Source organism: Erithacus rubecula (assembly GCF_903797595.1).
Source record: "Erithacus rubecula genome assembly, chromosome: 5".
Classification (NCBI taxonomy): Eukaryota; Metazoa; Chordata; class Aves; order Passeriformes; family Muscicapidae; genus Erithacus; species Erithacus rubecula.
Window position 1 is genome coordinate 51,362,183 of NC_136687.1, and position 19,627 is coordinate 51,381,809.

Consider the following 19,627-nt stretch of genomic DNA (forward strand, 5'->3'; position numbering starts at 1 on the left):
TGGAGAAAGTCTGGTTTTATAAATCCCAGTGTTAATAATCAGTGAGTTCTGATAAATACCACAGCCTGCAAACTCTATTACTCTTCTGGCAAATCACAAGAGCTCCCTTTGAGAAAAACAATATCATCTGTAAGTCAAATTGGGAAGTGTAAGATAAATGTCTTCCATTATTACCAGAAAACGCTAAAATACGTTAAGTACATTTCAAATGTACTGAATTATTCATGATGAACAGCTCAGAAAAAAACCTCACCAATCAAGCCAAAAAAGATATATTTTCACTCTATATTCTGAAGTCAACAAAGAATATTAAGAAACAGTTCATTGCTTTTATTTTTCTAGCCATGCAGAGCAATCTAATGATAATACAGGCAGAATTGAGTACTGAGTACACAGACAAACCAAATAAAGGTACAAGTGAGATTAATTTGACTAATATTAACCAGTACCTTATTTTTCCTTGTAATTTAACTGCAATATGTGGCTAAAAGTCAGTAAGATTGGTTTTTTATTTGATTTTTTTTATGATGACCATATACTATTGTTTTATTTTCTTCTGATCAAGATACAAAGGAATATATAATGCTCATTCAGTTAAACTATCAGAGGAGCCAAAATAGGAAATGGGATTACTTGAGCAGTAATTTTTGGAAATAGCTTACCAATGATAGTAGAAATTTGCAAGCCAGCCCTCTCTAGGACACTACTCAGGCTTTTGTACATAGTCTTGTAAAAGACTTTTGTATCAATGATATCCCACATGGGAGTTTCACTGCCACTTGGCATGAATGCATTACAGCTCTTCAGTCATCTGCCTCCTCCCTGCAGGGCAACAAAGGGCATTTGTACAGCCCACTGCCTATCTCCCCAAACACCCACCCTAAATTCAGTATAATCAGCAGGTAATTTCTGAAAGCTTGGTTACAGAACCCATTGCCTTCTTGTTGTACTGGGATACTGGTAAAATCTCATCAGAGATAAAAATATGACAGCTGTGCAGCACTAAAAATGCCTAAGCTGTAAAAAAAGTCTCCATCCAAAAATCAGAAGTGGGCATCAATAAGCTTCTGGATAAAGAATTGATAAAACATGCAAAGGACATTAAAAGATGTGCAGACTGTGAGTGGTTTCTATAGAAAGAGGGGAACAGCATTTCAAAAGATGAAGAAAAATTCAGGAAATCAGAAGAGCAGAAAGAATCTAAGGGAAGTATTAGTGACCCAGACAGAAGAATGAGGCTTGACACTGTGACCAAAACCTACCTCTTATTGTAAGATTGCTATTCTGATTAAAAAAAAAAAAAAAAAAAAAGAAAAACAGACAAAAAAAAAAATTATTTAACATCTCTGAAATAAATGGCCACTTCAGCAGCCCTTCAGCCCCAGCATCAGTCCCCCCATCCTAGGGTAGTAACAGAGATAAGAGAGGGCATGCAGTATAATGATTAGCTACTCAAATCTAGAAGATCAGTAGTAATTGGTTCTACTTAATTCACTTCTCCAGACTATGGCAAACAGCTATAGCAAAGGGTATATTTGCTTTCCAAAAACTGGAAGGGACAACTTTCCCTGTTTCAGAGCTAAAACCTCATGTAGCTGAACTAGGTATGAATCAGAACTTTTATATGGAAGATCTACTAAAACTCCACATACACACCCCCAGCTCTAAACAGATTTTTAAATCACTAAAGAATGTGTTCCAAACAAGGCAGAGGAAGTGTTTGAGCATCCTTTGAACCATGCAATATTCATGATGCCAAAGTACAGAAGGGATATTCAGTGACAAAGTGCTCAATCTTTGTCACAGAATTTGAAACTGATTCCTTGTTGAATCTCTTAAATGTTGTGCATTTCAAATAAACTGAAATTGAGTAATGGAACAACAAAAAATATATAAAACTTGGAGAGGATCCATGGAGTCAATCTCCATGCAATATTAGAGAAGCAATATTAGTGAGATGTAAGAAATACTTTAATATAACTAATTTCTTGTTAGGTTACTCATTTAGGAAATGAGAGATACTGCAATTCAGCTTTTCGGTGTCTTAAGAACAGTTTCTCAGTCCTAACATACAAGTATTTTCATTTTGTTTTCCTAAAAATTCTCATGTATTATTCTTATGTATCAATGTGTTATCTACAGAGTAAAATATTTCATGTCCTTAAATTCTGGAGTACACTGAGACTGAATGAAAAAATACTTACTGAGGCTGAAAACTGCATTACACCTTCCTTAGAAAACTTCACTAGCACACAAAGAAAAATTATATTTTGGTATTAAATCACATATGATTCCTCATTTGTGATGATTGCTACTCTAGTGTGTATTTACAGATGCTTCTGTGAATTATTCCCAGCTATGGCAAAGAAAACTGGAAAAGACACTGAGCTAAGATTAAGGGGAGAAAAGAGAAACCAATCAAAACATTAGTTTTCTATCAGATCTTTAGCAAATTGAACAGATAGATATCCACATTGTGAAGAGCAAAAATATTTCCCCAATCAGAAAATTAAGTATTGGAATTCACACCAGTGATTCACACTGTAGTGCAAAGCTGAAGATAATGCATTTACCAATGTAAAAGTCATCCATATCAGATGATTACAATAAAAACGTGTCACACACGTGCCTTTAGCAACATACTGAAGGTGTTAATCATAGAAATTAAACTGCTGATTTTCAGAAGCAAAACAAGCTTCCCTGCACACCTGTATTTGTTTTTAAGCAATATCACTTTTCTCTGTTCTTATAAACAGAGGTTTGAAAAAGTATTTCATTAGATGATACTGACAGCAGCCATTTTCATGCCAGCTCAAACTTGAGCACTTTTTTGAGAATTTATCTAATATCACAAACTTACAATCAAACAACAATGAATTTTGATAGTTTTTAGCCAACTTTCATCCCACAAAGGAAAACATCTACAAAACAGACCTGCAACACACAGTCTTCCTTTCCTGCACATGCCCAGGATGTCATTTCCATTTATCCTAAAATTCACCTGTTGTCAGCTATCTTTAGCTCTTCCCTAGAGTAAAAACTGGTTAAAAAATTAAGTGAAAAAAAGCAAAGGTGACATTGAGACATACATTTTGTCCTTCAGATAGGTCAAAAAATAAAGTTTTCCTAGATTTTGGCCTAAGGCCAGATGAGAATTGCCTGCTTATACTACTAGCCCATCAGTAAAACATTGCACATCTCATGAAGGCAGCTGTCAACAAGTGACACTCCTGCCAAAGATGAGCATGCACAGTGCATTATTACTGAAAGCACTGGCACTGTGCCTCAAGGGAGACTTTGGACAAATTTTGTATTTTAAGTCTGCTCATTCTGCAGTTCTTTTTATTAAATGCTCCAGAGCAGAGCCCCAGTGAGACCAGGAATGCAATTTGTGCTTGTAACATATTTTTTTATCTATGCCAAATGTCATGATACAACAATGTTTTGTAGTAGGAACTTAAACTCATATGCAGATTCACCTCTACAAGTGCCCAGGAATATTAAAGATCCTATCTGACTGGCAGCTTTTCATCAAGGGACTGGTGTAGACAAGGAGCTGGAGCCTAATCCCCATTGTGGGTTATAGGATATTGCCATTTTCACACTCCATGTCTGTCTTGTGGAACTGATTCAGAGAGTAATTATGGCTCAGATAAGCCTCTTCTGGAGTATGTGCAATTAATTCTCCTGTAAAAAAGGGGGAAGATGCCTGACACTTTAATAATGTTTAAGCACACCTAATCTATTTCTTTTCTACTCCTAATTTTTCCTAAATATGGTGAAGAAAGAGGATTTGAACCTACTTACAAATGCTAGTTCTTATGTAAATTATCCATGGGCCTATAATACCTTCTCATAAAAACAGCCAACATGAAATAATACTACAAACCAACATCATTTAAAGCAAATGGGTAATCATTGCAAAGATTAATGTAGATTTCTTTTTTTCCAAAAATATGGACTTTTCAAATGGGAACTATTTCTTTCAAATTTCAAGGTCAACTGTTTTTAAAATTTGAAAGTATCGTGGAGTAATGAAAATTTCTATTTTTCACAATAATTAAAAAAAATATTTTTCCTATGTGTGCATGGAATTTTTATGCAAATCTCATTCTTTGCCTGTCAAAACAAGTTGTGATGTTAAGACTCTAAAATTCAAGTGATCTGTACTGGCATAACTACATTTTGAGGTGATTTTTTACACTTAACCTAAGTGTCTTTCATAAATAGTTCATCAGCAGGATTCAAATGCATCTAAGGTTTTCTCTTAACACTTCAAAGCTGAATAACAACTTCACCCCACTCCAAAAATTGAGCAATTGGCTAATTGCCCATTATTGAAATCAACCTACAGAAAACAGCTAAGCTTGCCATCACTCTCACCCTCCAGGATGTATTTAGAATACAGCAACTAAATGAACAAATACAAAAAAGCTCCTCACCAAAAAAAAATCACCCATCAACCCTCTCCCCCCAAACCACAGCACAAGTCCCACTTTCTCTCAAATCATTTAATGTGAGTTTTGGGCAGGGAGGTAGAGCTTATTTGTGATTTGAAAAGAAGAGGAGGAAAAAAACATTAAAAAAATAAAAATAGAACAGCTCTGTTTTGTTGAGCTAACTCCAGAGTATCTTGTCCTAAAGCAGTAATTTATACAAATTGAGGGAAAGCCCACTTATATAGCACTGTACTTTGCAATTCCATAAATGCAGAAGTCTAACATTTGATAAAGGACCACCTCCATGACAGAAAAATATTCCCAACAGCTGGGCTATAAGGGGGATTAATTTCCTGACCTAACTTTGCCTCCAGTTCCACTCAGAATCCATTCAAACTGCCTCACTACATTTTTCATTTTGGGGGCACCACACACAACTTAAGTCATGCAGGGAATCAAGGTTCAAAGGATAATGTTGTTAACACTCATTTTTCAGCATGAATGTTGCTGTACCAATGACAGCAATAGGATAAATGTTACTGCAAACAGCAGTCAGTTATTTTTGCCAATACAGCAGGAAAATATTTTCTGCTTGAAGTCATTCTAAGTGCTCACACTGCAATGGAAAAAGATCAATTTGGGCAAATGTATGTAAAGATGCAGGTGCAGGCAGACCTGGGCATGAGACAGCTGAGGTTTAAAACATCTTCATGCCCAACAAAAACTAAAATGTTTATTTATTTTGGCTATTTTAGGGGAAAAAATGAAGAAAATATAGAAGAAGAGGACATTCCCTACAGAATGGATATGCCTAATTTAATTCCCTGGATCATATTTTCACAAATAGGCACAGTTTTGAGACAAGTGATGGTTTGAACCCAATTTTTCAATTCCTGCTGAGGGTCACCATTTCCAGGTAGCTTCAGTGCCAGTTTGAGTACCTGATGTTTCCAAAGCAGGCATTTTTCAGAAGGTAATGAATGCATGGAAGAATTAATTCCATTTTCCTTCCTACCTATATTTATTTCTCCAGACACACTTCTGGTGACAAAGGAAATCAATACAAAACAATCAGTAAAAAAGAGAATAAACAAAAAATCCACAAGAGACTATTCTATGTTCTTCTTTGTTTACTAGGAGAGATGGCTCCTTGCATTTCATCCTTTCTACCTGGGTATTGTAGCTGAGCATCTGACTCCCTACTTTGATTTCCCTAGTATTTATCCTTTTCTTCCTTAAAAAGAAGAAAAGTTCTCCTTAAAAGGGAGAAAATTACAAGTTCTAAAGCTTCATCAGCTCACACTCCATTGTATTTTCCTCATCTCTAGCTACTAGAAAAGTCTAACAAATCTAGAGGAAAGCAAAAGCTACCAGAGAGCCAAAATCTACTTAAAGTTCACATTAGGTTAGTTGAAGAGTTTTGCAGTAAAATCAACTAAGCAAGGTTTCATATTTATGTGCAAACATTCAGCTTGAATGTTGGAAAGCACAGATTTTCATGTACTTCTCAAGAAGCACAAAACTGACTCCTATTCAAATCAATTTTTATTTGCTATTTTTGAATTAGCATTGTGATGTCACTATTTCCAGACAGGCAAGTTGCATTTACAAATTTTATATTTCCATATTCAGAGTGACAAATGGAACATGGGCTGCCCCAAGACAAAAGAACAGAAGTTCTAGTTTTGTATTAAGTGCTATGTCTGTAATAAATTCCAGCCATATAAAAACACGTGCAGCTTCATTAGCCAAAAATGATTGCTCTTAACTTTTGTAAACATTTACAATTGTAAAATATTTACAGTCTTACAGACACATAAGCAAATGTAGCATTTGCAGAATATTAAAGCATGTTTCACATCAATTGTTGGCAGATTTTGTGCAAGCAAGGAAAACATTATCGGAATTTCCTGGCAATCTACAAATCGAATTCCTTTTTAACAGCTCTGAAAGACAGCTTACTTTCCCTCAAGAGTGAGCTGCAAAAGGTTTCTAAGAGCATCTCACACAATCAGGAGCCAAGTTCATGAAGTGTCATGGTGGCAGGACCCAGGGCACCTCCAGAGAAAGGGCACTGAAGGAGCAGCATTGCAGAAGATGCAGTAGAGATTTAAAAAATACTATGACTGTACTTTGACAACTCAAAAAAAAAGAAAACCCAAAACAAAACAAAAATTACAAAAACAAAAGAACAACCAAACAAAAAAAAACCTCACATCACAACAAAACCAACCAAACACTTTTTTTCCTATGGTGTGGGTACCCACTCAGTTTTCTTCTAGATTTCATAAACTAAAATAGTTTCTGTCATGTTCACTTCCCAGCATGGCTTTATTCAGTTCACTTAGGAGCAAATCAGATCTACTGAGTCCTTTCAAACTTAATTTCAAATTAGTAAACATGGTCTCAAGAATCTCACCTGTACTCCTTTACAAGTGTTAGAGTGTCAAAACTGAAGTCAAATAATCATAAATTAAATCCATGATAATCTCAATCATACAGAAATCCTTATTTCATGGCACAGGGAAGTTGTACCTTTTGTCTATTATGACACTTCCCTTTGGGTCTTTTATTCTTTAAATGATGCATACACAGATGTACTTTGACAACAGTTTAACAGCAAATGAGTTACAGCTCCCTGTATCAATATAGGGTAATTTTACACTGACAAAATTGTCCACCACTTAAACAGCATATGTTATAAACTAGACTCATATAAAATTAATGCTCCAGGACTGTGGAGAAGCTTGATGCACCCTGCATCCCATTTTGTCATTTAATTTTAGATAATAATTACACAATGCATCAATTCTTAATGTAGTCAAATATGAAACAAAGAATATTGATGATGTGTATTTATTTTGCAGATATTAATATAGCAAAGAAATCTTTCACTCTTGAGCAGGATTACATTTTTCCCATACCACTTGAAACTCAGTTATTTGGCATAAAAGTCTACTCCTGCTTTTAGTGAGTATAAAAAAACCACAGTAATAGCTAGACCTGAATTAATTCTGTTGGAATTCTGAGCTAGGCACAAGAGGCACAAGACAGAAAGGCACAAAAAAAAAAAACCTGAGGTAGATCAGCTAATTAAGATCTAATTAGGGAAACAACCCCTTGTCCCAAAGGGTGCTTAGGCAAAATCTCAGGTGCCTGTACAGCTGCAGGAATGTATGTGGTGAATGTCCTCCTGAATGTGGTGACCCTACAGGATTTCTCTGCAGCATTTAAGTTCTCTGTTGTGAGAGAGGAGGTGGAAACTCCTTCTCCTTTATTTAAAAATACTGAAGACATCCATGCTTTAACCACATTCCATCAAAAAAGGAATCTTACTGTTACCACAGCCTTAACAAAAGAATAAAATGCATTTTCAAGTGTTTAGGGTTTTTTTCAGTTTCTGTATCACTAATTTTACTTCAGTCACTGGAAAGTATTTTGTCAATCCTTAAAGCAATAGTAGCCAAGCATTAGTAGCTCATATGATAACTAAAGGCTCAGCAAGTGTAAGAACAGTTATTATTTTATGCAAAGACATCTATTATAGAGAAAAAAAATATTTCTTTTTTACTGAAGAATCTCATATATGTGAAAAGCAGCTCATGGGGGAAGTACTGACAATTTATCAGGCAAGTGCATGGCCCTTCAGGATTTCTGGCATATGCATACAGTGCTGTGTTTATCTGCCTCTGATCAGACAAGTGTCAGCACAGTCCTTCAGACAAACTTTTACAAGCAGTGAACTGGGCAGTAGCCACTTCAGAGGCTGACAAGTCCACAGAAAAGTACAATCAGTGTTATCAGTGTTTATCTGAATGATTAACATAGTGCAGGCATGTAATTCTGTAGCAGGTGTGAAACTGTATTTTTTAATATTTGGTCTTGGAGTGACATTATCAGGTAAATGAACCCAAAATCATGCACAAACCCCCTCCATTGCTTCTCCTGCTTACCAGCTCCTCACGAAGCTGGGCTATGAGTTCATCTCTCTCCTTCAGCTGCAGCTTCAGCAATGAGCATTCATCTTTTATTCCATCCTAGAAAAACATCAAAAGAGATGTTATAATAGGCTTAACGCTTCTACTTTGCTCGTGATAAGAAAAGGCTGTTTCACATAGTGTGAGATAATTATATTCAAATAATGAAACTCAATTTTCCTTTGTCATGTGTGGTATTTTCATTAACATTTGCTAAGTTGATGCATAAAGAAATTAATGTATCCAAAGACATTGCATAGGAATGTGAACAGCTCCCTGCACAGAAGTCCATTTCATGGTTTTCTCAATCTTTTCACTCTTTTAACAGAAGATGGTATCAGGTCATTCCTTTTCATTTGAGAAACAGCTATGAAATGTTGTAATTTTAATGATACAAAACAACATTAGAGAAATATCAATTTAGAGCAATACAGCAGAGCTCTTGATCTTGGAGAGATGAAAAAGAAAGAACAACAGACATCCACAGGAAAAGGAAAACACACTCCCCATCCACAGATGTTTTTTTTGTCCCACATCTGTTAAAACAGCAGCAGAGTTCTGGTATTGACTGGGGGAGGGAAGAATACAGTGACCACTTAGTGAAATTGCCACTGTAACTCAATCTGACCTGCACAAAAGTGATCCTAATAGCTAAAACTGTAGACAAACTCATGTCCAGGAGGCAGGCTGCAAGCTGTCCCCAGGAAATCTCATGAGTTTATGTAAGTCTCAATATCATATTTGAAGAAGAAATATCAATCACATAGTTTTGTGTTGTTCTGATAAACATTCCAGAGGAGAAATTTAAATTAACAGAATGAACTGTTGAAAAGCAGAAACTTAGGAAACTAACCATCCAACTAGGTTGGATGGTTACAACTCTAACTGAAAAACTCCTTGTTTACATCCTTCTAGTATGGAAACATTTGGTTTGATAAATTTACTGATTGGGAGTACTATTATTCAGAAAAAAAACAAAACACAAACAAAAAAAAACCAAAACAAAAACAAAAACAAAACCCAGAAGCTATATGACAAGAAAACTTTTGGAAATCTGCTGGTATATTCACAACACCTCTAGTTATTAGCTAATAACAGTATAAGAGTGCAAAAATTATATATATTGTGTAGAATTCAGAAGTTCTAAAGTGTGATGAACTTGCACTCTGCCAGTACTAATGTGTTTGTAAATCCAAATAAACACAGAAACACGACAAAAAAAGGTGGAGTGCAATCCCCTTTTCCTCACATCAACAGTTATAATTATTATCTTTCAAAGTAATTGTATTTCTCATCACCTCCTCTAACAGAATTGGAAGAAGAATCAAGACACATACACATCAATATTTCAAATATTTAAAACAACTGCAGTAGAAAGAGTTACACCATTTCTGGCCACTTCAAAAGATCTATAATAGTACTGAAGCAACATCCAAGGATCCAAATTCATAAAGAATTCAGAACTCACATTATCTGTGTTAGGGAAAAACTCCTGGAAGTTTTGCTTATTACATATTATGGAAGCATTTTACTATCTACTAGCAGATTGATGCTTAGGCACATTAGCTGAAAATTATATTTTAGCACATCCCAGAATACAGCCTGCAGCACTGAATATAATATTCGTACATATTTAACATTACTGTTAGCACAAATATCTGCTTCTAAAAAATATGGTTTTAAGTATCAGCAACTATTATTTTATCAAAGCAAGGTCTTTATTTAACAAAATGGTTTTAAAAACAATAGGGTATTAGCTATGCTACCTCAAATTTTTGTTACATTGTTCTGAGTTCTTTTTGCCAGCACAGTTTTACACTGTTGCTACCTTTTGAATTTCTTCTTTTTAACTTAGAATAAAATAGCACAATACACAGTGGAAAAACATCAAGGTCCCACAGCCAAGACTATTACAAAAATATCTTCTGGAAAGAACACACAAGCAAATACAGCAATGACGCCTGTAGCAGTGTGCCTCAAGCACAGCAGGAAAGATTTTTGAGATGAGATTTGGCACTAGGTTTTGTCTAAGAAGCAAAGGAGAACTCCCTTGGACTCTTGAGAGCTTGAAGAAAGATTCTGCCTCTCAGATTCTGAAGATTTAAACCCCACAGTGAATCTCTCCTGGCAAAAAGCAGTGGAGCACCCAGCTGGATCTGGCTCACAGACACGAGGAATGGACCCCTCCTGCTCAGAACAGCTCTCCAGGCACTTAACTCCCATATTCCATGCCACAACTGACTCAAAGTTTAGACCATTACTATCTTTAGAGCTTGGACAAAAGCATGTAGGGCTAAGTTTTTTCCCTTGCATTGCCTCATTTCAGGAAAACTCAGATCAACACTTCCAATGGGACGTGGCACTTGGAAATCAGTGCCTTTTAAAGAGCACCCTGCCATTTCTGGTATACTTGAGACTTCTAGGTTTGGACTTGATGATTTTGGCTGAGGTAGAGTTCCCTTTCATCCCAGCAGCTGGTATGGTGCTATGGGTTTGATTTGGTCTGGAGGCAGTGTTGATAACAGAGATTATTTTGTTTTTGCCAAGCAGCCCTTACACGGCACCAAGGCTTTTTCTGCTTCTTGTACCACTGCAGTGAGGAGAGGGAGAGACACAAAGGAGCTGGGAGGGGACACAGCCAGGACAGACAACACATCCAATGAATATCCCAGAAAATACAGCATGGTGCTGGGTGTAGAAAGCAAGGGAAAGAACAAGGAAGGAGTGATGGTATTCATCTTCCCAGGTCACTGCTACACACGACAGCCCCTGCTTTCCTGGGGCAGCAGACAGCTGTTTGCTGTTGAATGCAGAGTTGAATTAGGATTTGATAATCTCATTTTGCTGCACAGTTATCTGCAGAGGCAACAATTTCAGTATCCCATACACCTGTCTGAACGTAGCACTAACAGAATAAATGTACCAAAACACTGAATACAGTCCCTCCAGAAAGTAACTACTGAAAGCTATGGCAAGAGAAGAGGCTTAGAAAATCCTTTTCTCATGCAAGAACCAAAATATTTCAGTGAAGGATTGTGTGAATGCTGTTAAAGAAATCACATGTTACTGAAAGGTGTGGAGGGCAGCAAAAACTGGTGGAATGCTGTGTTATTCATTAGTCTGTGGGCAAACAGCAATGTGTATCTGATAGTGTGAATTCAGGAATGGATCATCTCTACTTCTTAGGAGGTCTGAAATGCTTCATTATCTGCTGAGAAACTGTAATACAGGACAAAGCTGCTGTGGAAAGGCCAAAAAAAATTTTGAGAAAAGCTTCTCAAAGTGAATGAGAAATAGTAGACACAGTCTTGATGGGGATTTATAGTATAAAAAACAACAAAAGAAGAAAAAGCTGAAACCCAAACCTCCCAAAACCCCAGTACTGCCTCGTAATGAATTGTCACAGCAACAGATATTAAAGAGAAAACAACTTAAAAAGGATTGCCTGTTTTTAGGAGGGCATGCACTCAATGTATTCTAAATCTACACTGCAATTACTAAGCTGGAAAAAAAAAAACAAACAACATTTCCCCCATAAAGGAGAGCTTTCTAAACACACTTTGAATACTCTGGGGCTATGAGAGTCAGCCTCTTGGCTAGCTCCACATTCCAATAGACACCTGAACCACGTATTTCCATATTTCGAAAAATAAGCCACATTATAGTGTGGGGACAATCACATTTACAAAACAAGTGTTCTGCTTTTTTCAGCCCTTACAATACTTATAGAGTGTAAAAGAACAGACTGTCATATAATTAAAGTTGAGTTCAGAAGCCAACTAAAATCAATTAAATGTCCACAGTTATAAAAGTCTGCTAGGTGACATTTATTTTTTCAAACTAAACCAATACCCTTTGACACTTAGATTCCTCATCTTTCTGCAAAATGAGTTTATGCCAGTATTTTATCAAGACTACTAGTCCAGTAAGAACATGAATGCTATGAAATTATCAGTCCAAATAATTCAATCCATGCTCTAGGCATGTTTTCACAAGTTACCTCTATACACTGCAGCTTTGAGGCCGTTTTGTAGAGCTTAATAAATTATATATACTACATATGACTTTCTCATTATTATTCTCATTGTTTTTATGAATGCTGTTCATTACTTTATTACGAAAATGAGGATAAGAATTCTGCTCTCACTTGTAGTAAGCATGTGCATGACTCTGGAAGTGCTTGATAAAAAGTCAATTAGCACCTCATTGTTAAAGAGAACTGTTAGACAGCATAACCTGTAAACAGTACACCTTCAAACTACTTTCTTTTATTAAATATAGATAATAAAAAAAAAGTTTTGCAGACTAGATTCCAAGTGTATTTCATAAAAATGTAAAAGTAGTTGTGTCCAAATTGCTGTTTATAATTTTCTTCACTTACATTCTCTCATACTAAAAGAAAAAAAATCTATTATTTAGGTGCAAGTCCATTATGGATCTGCTGTTATTGTATCCATTTATTATCAGAATACTCTCTCTTTTGCTTCTTTTCAGTTGGCAGCTATGACAGAGATTGCTATGTCTCAGTGCCAGTATTTCCCTATTTTAGTTGAATTCTGCTCATTTGGGAAAATGCTAAACATAGTAGCAATCTGTCTCTGCTCAGATCAGGTAACAAGATGAAAAACTGTGGTGTGTGTGAAGACAGCTGCAGCAGGTTATGCATAAGTGCCAAAAAAACCCAATCATTTTAATTTTGAAAACTTACTTTATACCTCTTCATACTTTGGAACAAAGAGGCATATTGTGCTTACTGTAATCAAAGTGCTAAAAACAGAACTTACCAAGTAATCTGGAAAATAAATTTACTGCTTTTTCCTCTGACATTAAACAATGTTTCCAAATAAATACCATAGAATAGAATATAATAAATCTCTTTTGATAAATGTGTTGAATTTCAGATGCTAAATGGATTTTTTACCAACCTAGCATACCGCAAAAATCAACAATTACTTAGCTTATAGTGTCTTAAGAAAATTATCCCAGAACAAGCAAAACTAAGAAATTTAAAACTGAATATCAGGTCCAGAAAGGCACACAAATGCTGCAACAGTTGAAGCTTCCTCTAAATTACAAGCAGCAGATCTACACAGAAAAATTAATACATATCTAGATAACTGTCTAGAACATTCAGAGAAAACACAAGGTTCAACATGTACAGTATTTTTCTGTGAACAGCATAGGAGTCTGGACTCAGGATTGTGGATATCTTCCATGGTTCACCTTATACCATCTGCCATCTGAAAAGCAACAAGCAGTTTTGTGGATCTTACATGAAATTTTCAGAGGAGGGCTAATATCTTACTCCAAACTGAAACACCACTTGTGTCAACATGTTTTACAAAAGGAAGAGCATCTTCCTATTTGAGATTACACCAGCAGACTGCTGGAAATTGGAGCAGTGTTACAAAAATGAGTTTTTAGTCAGATCATGCGTAGTTGCATTGTTCATTGCTACTCTTGTTTTAATGAAGTCTTCAAGACCATAACAGCAGAGAGACCAAGTCTGCACTATTTGTTTCAGGTGACAAAATGAAGTCACTGGTCAGGTCCCTGCTGTAAATACACCATGGCACCTCCCGTACACAATGATATTTTTCCCTTTCTGTGCTCTCTCTAGCTCTATCTACAGCACCACTTCATATCTATTGTATCAAGTCATTTCAATCACACCAAGAGAGAAATGATTTGGCTGGCTGCACTTCACACGTGCGAGGCACATTGATTTTGTTCCTTTGGCTTATCTGCTATTTTGGTTCCATGCCAGACCAGTTAGTCTTGGCTGGAGTCCCAACAGTGTTCCAAAGAGCATCCCTGCTGGCTGCAGGCAATGGTCACACTTAGCTTGCCTGCTCCTCGTGTCACACTGCCCTGCCAGCTGTTGCTGAAGCCCAGAACAAGGGTGAGAGCAAGTCCTTGCCTCAGAAATTCCCATCAAAGCGTAACACAACAGCTCAGAGACATCTCCCAGGAACACCTTGACCAAGTACATGCAGTGTCCCACTCCAAGTGATCTTTCCATTAGGAAAAACACAAATAAACAGCATCCCTAATCAGATCTGTAAACCCTGATTATAGCAGAAAAAGAAATAATTTTGTACATTTTCTTTCCACACAGCTCCAGTATGTATATCACACTTCTAAAGGAAAAACTCTCTATTTCATTTCTTGTTCAGGAAATCAAATGGAGTTTGGGGAGCACAGGATCTGGTCTTCTAATGATAAATAAAGGTGATTAATCCTAAAAAAACCCCCTATGTAATACTAGAACATATTCTAAGTTCACTTACATTGAACATGCAAATAAATACTATACTGGGTGAATTAGGGCAGTTATATCCATTTAAATACTAGAATTCAGTTGATATTCTACTGAAGTGAAGGTAACACTCAGGCTATATAGGCCATGCTACTTGGACTTCAGACATTTATGTATGCAAAGCTACTTGAACAATGTTTTCTTCATAGTGAGACAAATTCCATTAACCCTGAAAGACAGATTTGAGCAAATGAATTTGGATTTATCACTCTGAGTGATAATAAAAAGCATTAGGTTTAAAAGAATGAAGCTTGATTAATAACTGCAGAACATAAAAACTGAATGATTATGCCAGGTGAAACCCAAGATATATCTAATCTGAGAAATCATGAATAGCAAGCAAGAGCATAACTAAAGATATGAATGCATTTTTCCCAATATAATCAATCCATCTCTTCTCCCTTTATGGTCAGAATTCACATACACATTATAATGTCTCCTTTGGTGATATCCTTAAATAAATTCCACATTCATGTAGAGAAATTAAGAAAGAAACAAACCCCCATAGCCTTCCTCTGGTTTTCAACCTGCTGTGGAACAATGTCTTGCTCCTGTTTCCTTTAGACAAGGCAGATGTATTTCCTATTCATCTCCTCCATGACTTCCATTGTTTTATAAATCCACATGCTTATTGTCTATCTACTGTCATCTCTGTTCAAAGCAAGCAAATATCTTCCTCCTTACATAATACACCCTGTATTTCTGATCAAAACCTATCCTCCACTCTTCCCAGTTGGACTATGTCCTTCATTTGAACTAAGTAATCAGGATTCTACTAAGAATAAGTGCTCAACTGTAAGTCCCTTTAAAAAATATTTCAGTAAGCACTAAGGAGATCTTTTCAATGAACTATGGAGCATGTCTGAAAGCTCTCTTTCCTGTTTTGGAAAAACAGGATTGTTCTTCCCCTCATGTACTCCATTGTGTCTTTTAATACTGAATCTCAATTGCCTTTCATCTTTACATCCTTTAGTATGATTAGATCTTTCTGCAACATTTCAAATTCCATTTTAATTCTGATTATTCTGGACCTTCTAGAAGTATAATTCTTCCTTTAATAAATGATTACTTATTTATTTTGTACTGTACACCTAATCTGCCATTAACCCAAGAGAAGACTTTTGTACTCTTTTTCTTATTCTTTAAAAGCCTATGATGAAGGGCTTTGAAAGGTTTTTGGAAATTGAGTTAACTACACAAAACAGATCATCCTTATTCACATGCATGACTCTTCCAGCAGACTTCTAAGGTCCAATTAACATCTCAGGAAATCAGTTCTGCTCTTCCCCATTTATTATATTCATTCATGGTCCAAGCAAATCTATTTTCCAGAACAGTTTCCACTAATTTAACCAGTAACAAACTCAAATTAAAAGAATTTTTTTCAAAAAAAAGCTAACAAACAAAAAGCAGTTGTCTATTTTCATCTAACATTCAGCCACAAAGATTAGAGCAATAGAAAACAAGAGTTAGCAGTTCAACAATTTCTCTTAACAGTCTTAGAATGAGTACCTGGTGCAAGAGATTCTCTGTTCTGTGCTGTTCCATTACTATTCTCAGATATCTTAAACTGGCATTTCAAGACACATTCCCTGGATTAGTTCCCCCAATGTTGCTGGTTGCATCTACTGATGTAGAAACAAACACCGAATTTTAATTCTATTTTTCTTCATGATTATCTTATCTGCCAAGAGTGCTTCCTAAACCACCATTTTTCTTTCAGCATTGCAAATTCTCTTGAAGGCCTCATTGCACTTACTAATTTGACAAAAGCCTTCTGCAATCAGGATGGGGTTTTGCTTGTTTGTAACCGTATGTTTCATTAATATTGTCCCATTAACTCTCATTATCACGAGGGATAAAACAATCATATCTAATTTTTTACCTCATACCAAATCAGCAAAACCAAAACTTCAAACTTTTACAGGCAAACAACCGTATTAATCATGTAATACACATAGACTGAGTCACATGAAAGAATACCCATAAAATCTATAACTTTGTGCAAATATAATTTAATTTAAAATTGAAATGCAGCCACTTTTTCATTTGTATGTCAGTTTCTTTCTGCCAAGCAGCATAACAAGAAATGTTCAGGCCAAAAAAGTAAAGAAAAAATATCAGCCAACTTGCAGCAATTTTGTAGAAGTTTAATTACTGCCATACCAGTAAATGTATTTCTTCACATTCAGAGAAAATGTCCTAAACAAAACCTAATTTGTCTAAACAGAAGGAGACAAGTCCAAATTTGGTCCTGGCTGCTCTGTGAGATCAATAGAAAAGTTTCTTCTAATTCCAGCATAGCACAGACCACTAAGGTCTAATCTCCCCTGAGATTAGATGAATCTCCCCTGATCTACTGTAATCTTCCACCATCAGCTTGTATATTTGTGAATACAGTATCCATTATTTTATGCAGAATTCAATATATCAGCTTTAGAATAGTCTTTTTCCTGATTTCTGGAACCACAAGAAAATTACAGACAGGAGGAAAGAGGAGTTTTATGAAATAGGGACTTTGGCTCTTCCAGTTGTGAGGAAAAATACAACAAAACAACATTATACATTTTTATTTTACCATTACTGTTTTTAAAGCCAAGTCAAGTTTTTATTTAGGATCTGAATAAAAATATACAAACATAATTTTAGATTAATGAGTATGATTCAGGGAAGAAAGCAATGAATAAGTCAAATAGAGATAAAATTCTGTGCATAAAATAATATAAAAAATATCCCTCTGGGATTTGACCTAAGAGCATTGGAATGCTACTAAGAACCAGGTAACTTTTGTTAGCTGTGATTTGCTGTCACTAGACTTTATCTCTTACAGATGGGGAAAGTTGTGGAGTTAGAGTCAAAGAAAAATAGTTGCTTTTTTCTAGATGTATATTTGCATTAATCATCCCTTTCCACTCATAAATCTTACCACTTAATTCTCCAATATTTGCCATTATGAAATTGGTTACGAAATAACCTTGCAAGCTCCTTTCTGCTCATTTGGAGCAAACAAAGAAAAATGCCAAGAAACCCAGCCAAAAATGAGCCTGATGTATTTTCTTTAGGCAGTTTCCCCAGAGAGCCAGTTACTAAAGGACTGTTTGCAAGTCCTATTTTACATATGTGTGAGCCACAGAAGCATTAATTATTCTATCACTTGCAGTGCAATACCAGACCTCATTAAGCTCCTGCAAGATTCTTCCTTCACCACCATTAGATGGACTTGGCTGTTCACCCTTTCCAATTCTGATTATTAAAAAGCATATTCCACTTAGAGCATACCTCTGCTTTCTCCTGTTTTTATGTCAAAAATGGGAAAAGAGATGCATTTCAGTGTCCATTTTTTCCTGGGCATGTGCTCTATCCTACACTGCCAGAGAAGCTTAGTCAATAGATGTGGTGAGCAAGACTGGATAGATTAATGAGCTCATTATAATTCATTAAAGAGTGATGTGGGGATGACTGCCCACTTTAATTAGCTTTATTACTGTAGGAAATTGTTTCATATGCCAAGCTCATCACCAAGCATGCCTGGAAAACATTAGAGTAGTAATCAGACTTGATATGAGAACCTTTCATCACCCTGTAAGGCTAAAGGCACTCATAATGACAAGGAAAATATTAAGAAGATGGACATGAGATTGGCCAGCATAAAATAATTTACTGTGTCTAGTAATTCAGTGATAAACTGCACAATGGTGATTTCAAGTTAAAAATTTGGTCAACAGCTGTGTTTCCATGGCACACCATGTGCTCTTCCTGTAATCATGACATTAACTGACAGTAATAGATTTAGAAGGTTTAATAGGTCAGGTTTGCTCAGATAATAAATCCTAATGCAAATTAACCATGACTCAAATATTTTAATGAAAATCTTAATTGGCAACTGGAATTTCTTCAGGAATACATAAGCCTCTTCTCCCAGTCATGCCTCAGATTAGCAAACACATTTCCACACATTTTCTGATAATTTTAAGTTGGAGGTAAACAATGGATAAAAAAAAATGTTTGTAGACAAAGATAAAAATATGCAGATAAAATTGCACATGATTTGGAAGGAGAGAGAGAATTTGCATAAGAGTTTTGTTCAGTCAGCAAAAGCCCCATTGAAGAAAGGATTATGTTCTAGGACCTAGTTTTCAATGTTTAAAGGCCTAGAACATATTCACAATCAAAGTTTCTTAACATTAATCAAATGTTTTAAAGTGTAATCTCTGTAACCTCAATAATTTATTCCAGTCATGACTACCTTATCATTTTAATTACACTCTCACTCTAGGCAACAACAAATGTTCCTAAGCCCTACCTTCCTGATTAGTTGTATTCTGAATAAATTGCTTAATATTATCAAGTTCTATATCTAATCAAGAGTTTTGCATTTGTTTTAATACAAATGTTAAGGAATTACCTCTAAGTACCCCTGTTCTATTCATGGTCAGAGCAAGTCATGAGACTATATTTAAATTAATAATTCATAAGATCAGAGATGATCACATTTTTCAATAGCATATCATAATGAAGTATGGCAAATTATGGCTGAGCATATTTTTAGTAATAGGAATTCTTTCTATTTTAAGGTCATTTTTGGGTGGCATGTTGGAAGATTCCCCCCGCCCCCCCCAGCCCACCACTGAGGTAATTAAACAATGTACAATAAAACTGCTTCCCAGCTCTCAAACATACCATTGCATTTTCATTCCTTGTGTTGCTGAGCCACTCCAAACACCCACTACCTCAAAGCTATTATTTCTTTTCAAATTTTCACTAGCAAAACAGTAACTCTTGAATTTCCTAATGCAAAAGAACAGGTTCTTCACATCAGAGCACCATCCATTGTTATTTTGCTTCTCATATGAAAACTGGTGTCCCTAAAACCTCATTTCTTTGCAACCTTC

General features: G+C 35.8%; 1 protein-coding gene across 1 annotated transcript in view; it reads right to left on the reverse strand.

Moving 5' to 3' along the window:
• The window catches only part of CCSER1 (coiled-coil serine rich protein 1), a 375,259-nt gene that overhangs the window by 39,588 nt on the left and 316,044 nt on the right, over positions 1 to 19,627 (reverse strand). Inside the window, exon 8 of the mRNA XM_079305722.1 lies at positions 8,393 to 8,476. Within this exon, the coding sequence (XP_079161848.1) occupies positions 8,393 to 8,476 (84 nt within the window). The remainder of the gene's footprint in view (positions 1 to 8,392; positions 8,477 to 19,627) is intronic.